Raw genomic sequence first — 5,870 nt, forward strand, 5'->3', positions numbered from 1 at the left:
GTCATCTCAACCGGATTCGATCTCCCTGAAATGTAAAATTACTTCCTTCAACTAGCCTTAGACCTTATCTATAATATTGTGGCTGAAAGTTGAGGTCTAAAGGAAGCTGCATGTATGTGTGTGCTTTTGTGGTACAGATCCCATTATAGGTTGCTGAGAAGAGGAGCATAATAAACGGAAGTGACATCAGTTTTCGACATGGATCTGTTGAATGTGGTCCTTGGATGTGTGAAAGTCTGCGTTGCATCTGTGTGAATATGACTTTTGTGATATGATTTTTGTGAGATCTGTGACTTTTGTGTCATGCATCCATAAATCTGATTAATTTGCCTCAATATGCTTGTGTGCTTGTTCTTCTATGTATGCATGTTGGCCGTATTATGAATGCATCTGTAATGAATGTCTGGATCAGAACTTAGCTTAAGTACCTGTCTCCTCTGTGCTCTACTTGGATCACCCCAAACTTGTATGTAATTATATTTTGAATGAAAATGTGAGAGTGTGAGTGAAGGTTTCCATTAGCATAGAGGTCCTCTCAGCATCCCCAATGTAAGTATCTCTGAACTCTGCCTGTGCTTGTCTCTACATTCCTTGGAAATCTGATGAATATGGATGAATGATGAATGTGTTGAGGTGAATGTATGAATGTTGCAGAATGCATGATTCGGTCGATTTTGCTCGCTTAGTGGGTATGTAGGTCGAATCAACTCGTTTGATATGGAGCCTTAATTCAGTTGTCAATTGTCTCCTTTCGTTTCGTTGTTTAAAGTGTCTCAGTAGTCGAACGTCAAATAACATCTGAATATGTGATTGATTTAGTTCGTTGAATCATAGTGTTTGTGCTTTCTTTGTGAAGGAGTCGGGACCTATCGCCAGCTGGTAATAAGACTCATGTAATTATCATGGGAATAAGGCCTTACTGGAATTTCTAATGAGGAGAATTGACGCTATTGTATTGCTAATGTTTATTGAAATTGTATTATCACTTTTGTTAATGTTTATTGCCATTTTGTGATTGATGTATTTATATAAACTTTTGAATACACGACATATTTCCGGTTTCTCGCTCTATTACAAACCATATATAGTTGGTTACTGAGCTTTGTAGCTCACCCCCTTTTCATCTTCCATTTCGGATTAGCTCGTGTAGTAGTGGTATCACTTTTTGAAGTTTTGGCTGTGCAGTTGATCGTGCACTTTATTAAATATCCCGGAGGAAAGTTAGTGAACGATGTTTTACAGAGTCAATCAATGGCAAAGACTGACTTGTGCAATGAAATGAAATGATGAAGTAATTACTCCGCTCTTTCTTTTGCATATTGTTAATAGAGACTACAATCTCACCCATTTTACCTTAGCTGGCTTAGCTTCATCCTAAATACATCACTATTACAATTTACAAAGTTGATTTCAATAAAGACTAACAATTGGGGACATCTTCGAGTGAGTAATGCTTTTCGACCGACCACTAATTTTCACGTGCAGTTGCTCTTACCATTGCACCAGAAGTTGAACATCAAATCCTCAACCTCATATCATGATGAGCAACCGATAGTACTAGTAAAATTCTTTGTCAAAAGCATAGATTACAAGCTTCAGAAAATTGTCATGGTATGGACCGAAATTGGCTTATTGGTTAATTAGCAATCAACTTGTTTGTACTTTTATTGGTTAATTAGCATTTTGTTCTACAATGTTTGGTGGGAGTGGCTTTGAGAGTTTGAAGAGCGTTTAGGGTGTATTTAGAGTTTGGGTAAATCACATATTACCATCTTAACTTTGGATCACATAACAAACTCGTACTTCATTTTTTAAGCATTGCAATATCATACATCAACTCACAAAATCGTTGCAATGCCAGACATTCGTTAAAAAAATCATATTTGTCTGTTAATTGATGATGTGGCAATATATGTGACGACCCATCCTTAATTTTCCTATGTAATTTCTCCCCGAATATGTGTATTGACTATTATGCCCTTATTGGCAAGTGACGTGGACTTATTCTTATCGCTTTACTTTTTATTTCTCGCTATCGCATTTAAATTGTACACGCTAGTACGGGTAGGCATAGATTTTAAAGTGTAAAAATATCTACTTCGGATAGATTTTGATTTCCTTTTACTGTAGGAAATCTAAAAACCTATCCATTGGATTCCTTTTTATCCCATCCCCGTGCACCTCTCTTCATTATTTCACTCTCACCTATCCCATCATTTCTTTATTTTCTGTCCCCTCAATCAGAAAAGTAGCTCTCTCTCTCTCTCTCTTCTCCCTCTTCCACGCTGCACTTCTTCTTCTTCTTCCTATCTGTAACAACCACAAAACCACACCAAAACACTCAAACGTGAAAAATAAATTATACCATTGTGATCATCTCAGTCCCACGATCACAACCACGTCCTTGAAACCTGGTGTGGACGAGTTTTGACTTACCAACTCGGAAGGTCGACTCGGCGAGTTCGACATATTGATTTTCAAGCCATTTATGGCTTAGGTAATTCTTGAGAAACCTTTAGAACCTTCATTTCACTTCTATGGGTTGTTATTGATCATTTGTTTGTGTTTTGAATGTGTGATTTTATCCAGAAAACCCGAGAAGGAGAACCTGCGTTTTACATTCCAGAACCGTGACCATTTGGTCACTTTCAAGCCATTTTTCTGGTCGACCTCGACCACAACTGGACTTCTTCTAGGTACAAACTTGTTCTCTACATTCCTAACTTCAAAATGGCTTTTGAATCATTGAGTTTGGTTAAGTAACGAGTTAGAAATCAACTCTGGAAGTTAGGAAGAAAATTTCAGTTTCTGGAAAATTTGTAACCGTGGTCGTTTGGCCACTTTTAGGCCAAATTTTGGATTAACTCAGACTATATTTGAACTTTATGTGAATTGGGCAGCGCGTGAGGGCTCGTCCGGCCTCCGGCCGGCATGTGGTTGACACGTGTGTGTTCGTGCCGTCGAGTAGATCGATTTCATATATTTAAACCCTAGGTTTGAGCACACTATGGGGGTTTTATTTAGGTTTCCGTTATGTGCTTTAGTTATTTCACATATAGGGGAAACTTATCCCGAGGATTTTCGAGGCCAAGCTAGGCTCGGGGGCTACGACCCAGCCACGTACTTGTGAGTGGGCAATTGTTTTATACCTATATATATATTTATAGTTTCCATAAATGCGTATTTACTTCACTTTTACGCCTATATTGTCTAGTATCATTATTGTGATATAAATTGTGATAAATGCTGCTATATGGTTGTGATATTACTATCATGGCATTCATACATATTTGTACATGCTCATCTTGCTGCACCCGGTGTTAGTACTCGCCCCAAGGCCAGGGCCAGTCCTTCACGTGTATGTTCACATCGCACCGTTCGCTCACCTTGGATCCAAGTTTAGGTGCCAGTCCTTTCGGGTAGATTGCACTAGGCAATCCGACTTGTATGTGATGTGCTTTTGCACCAGTCTTCACGTGATCATAAAACATATTGATTACACCCAGTCCTGTTCGTGTCAGAAACCATTTGTTCGAACTTGTGTGTTAGCTTAGATGGATGAGCACTTAGCTATACTTGATTATCACATGATTATTACTATGGCATTCAATACATCATTACTTGACATATTTCTGATTAATATACTGCTTTATTATTATCAAATTATCGTTTATATACTTGAGTAGTATGTTTAAAGAAACTCTACTTGTTTTACAGCGAGGGGTTAGTATATTAAAAATAAAGGTTTTCTTATAAGCATTGTTTTGCTGACCCACTCAACTTTGTTTTTCGCCCCTCTAAGACCTAGATAGCTGTACTTTTTGTGACACTCGAGGAATCCCGGCAAATCTGACATTTCCTTCTGTTTTAGACATACAAACTTATCACTATTATGTAATAAGTGTACTTTGGTTGCTTTGACTACTCTTTCGTAGTCTCACTGTCTATTATGCTCTGAATAATTGTAGTGGGTTCAACCCACGAATTGCGCGTTCTTTCACAGTTTAGTTCTAATTAGTTTTAATTTTATTCACTTCTTGCATCACTTACCCTTATGGTTACGTCACCTCACGGTGATGGCCAGCATGCTTCGACCTTTCCAGGTCGGGGTGTGTCAATATAGGTCCCACATATTTGCTGACATGACCATCAAATTTATGTCACGTGGTAAAAAATAATTTAAAAAGATTTAATCATTTAAGAATACCAAAAAAAGAAAATTTATTTAAAATAATTAATGTAATTTGCAATTATAAAAAGAAGGGTAATTTTATTTGAACCATATAATATCTTTCAAGACCAACTTACTCTCTACATCCATATTACTTTTAACTAAATTATCAATATTTCATTAAACCTAAATTTATTATTTAAACCATCCTCACAAACTTAATTCAACGGACCCGGCTTCTTTGCCCTCCCACTTTCCGTACACTCTTATCCCCTCCTATTTTATGCAGTCACGGTTAAGCCACGTCAACATTTTATATTGATTTTTTTTTATAGAGATAATAAGATAAAAAAAATAGTAATATAAAATGTTGACGTGACTTAACCGTAACTGCATAAATAGGAGGGGATGAGAGTGTATAAGAAGTGGGAGGGCAAAGAAGTCAGATCCCAATTCAACATAAAATTTATCATTACAACCATTTAGGAAAAATAAAAAACGTTCTGCTTAGCCAGAAATATGGCATGCATGACGGCCCTCACAATCAATTACAAGTGAAATGAATTGTTCCTAAATCCTAAAAAAAGCTTGTTTTTCCTTTATGAGAGCGTTTCAGGGTTTTAGCTAGAACAAATATAGGATAAAGATTACATGATGGTAGAGTTTGAAGTGATGATATGGTTTGATTATTGAGTGTTAGTTTATTAGTAAATTTAAGTTTTATTGTTTATTTTGTACTTGATAATAATTATGCATTAAAGTAAAAAAGTTAATTTGCATTTGAAGTCTGTAAAAGTAGGTTATATGGCTTCAAATGAATTTCCCTAAAAAGAATTGAACAACCATCTTTATCTTCATCTTCTACCTCCAATCGTTTGCAGGTCTATGGGAGCTTCAAACAGATGCAATCCCAAACCCAGCAATAACCCATCACTACGCCAACCCACCACCTTCAAATCAGATCTGACAAGCCCCTCCGCCACAAACGCCTGCTTGAGCTCGTCGTTGCTTAGAGACTCGGACTGCGAATTGATCTCGATTTCTTCATGCTTCTCGGTCTCCTCCTCGTCCTTCAGCCATGAGCACGAGGAATTGTCGTGGCTCTCTCTCAATTTAGAAAAACTGAACTCTGTCACTTCTATCAGGTTGAAGCACATAGGAATGGAGATCCAACTTGGCCAACTTAGGCTCTTCGTTGTCTTCAGACTGGATGGGTCGGGCTCGAAATGGTTTTATGTTTCGGGGTTGACCAAGGTGTTTGGTTTGAACAGCGATGCGGCGGACCCGACGACGGCTTCGATTTTCAGGATTTTGTAGTGACGTCCTTGATTTTCATAGGCATTCTTACCTCCTGCTGAATACGTCCTTGATTTTCATAGATTGAAGATGCCAATATATTAGTATCAAATTTTTGACATAATTGGAAGAGGTCACGAGTCACAGACATTCTGTTTAATTAAGCTATATTAGCATACATATTTTGTGTGTATGAACATTTTCTATTTTTGTTTTTAAAATGGGAAGGAGAGAGGGAGAGAGAGAATATGGGTGGGAGTGGGAGTAGGAGATTTTTGTTTTTGTAGTTTTTTAGTATTAGATGTGTCTTAATAATACTTGTAAGTGAGGTTTCAATAAAAATAATAAAATTTGGATTTGTAAAATTACATTATTGTCTATCATTTTTTTGTGCTATAAAAGA

At 37.1% G+C, this 5,870-nt stretch overlaps 1 protein-coding gene across 3 annotated transcripts; it reads left to right on the forward strand.

Moving 5' to 3' along the window:
• Positions 1–2,187: 2,187 nt before the first annotated feature.
• On the forward strand, positions 2,188–5,664 carry LOC126608201 (uncharacterized). 3 transcript variants are annotated; one of them, XR_007617779.1, is made up of 3 exons: positions 2,188–2,497; positions 2,590–2,696; positions 5,053–5,664. XR_007617779.1 is itself a non-coding variant. In XM_050276036.1 (2 exons), exons 1-2 carry the CDS (start codon positions 3,008–3,010, stop codon positions 5,486–5,488), a joined length of 555 nt encoding a protein of 184 aa, XP_050131993.1. In that variant the 5' UTR covers positions 2,894–3,007; the 3' UTR covers positions 5,489–5,664. The 3 variants fall into 3 exon arrangements, 1 of the variants encoding a protein (XP_050131993.1); XR_007617780.1 differs by lacking the exon at positions 2,590–2,696; XM_050276036.1 differs by lacking the exons at positions 2,188–2,497; positions 2,590–2,696 and adding an exon at positions 2,894–3,126.
• The last annotated feature ends 206 nt before the right edge of the window (positions 5,665–5,870 follow it).

This window comes from Malus sylvestris, chromosome 16, assembly GCF_916048215.2.
Source record: "Malus sylvestris chromosome 16, drMalSylv7.2, whole genome shotgun sequence".
Lineage (NCBI taxonomy): Eukaryota > Viridiplantae > Streptophyta > Magnoliopsida > Rosales > Rosaceae > Malus > Malus sylvestris.

Bases quoted from the DNA above. Each gene is read 5' to 3' on its own strand.
- LOC126608201 (XM_050276036.1), top strand. From the start codon at position 3,008: ATGGGGGTTTTATTTAGGTTTCCGTTATGTGCTTTAGTTATTTCACAT. The intron at 3,127-5,052 runs GTGAGTGGGCAA...AATCGTTTGCAG, and splicing joins TACGACCCAGCCACGTACTT to GTCTATGGGAGCTTCAAACA.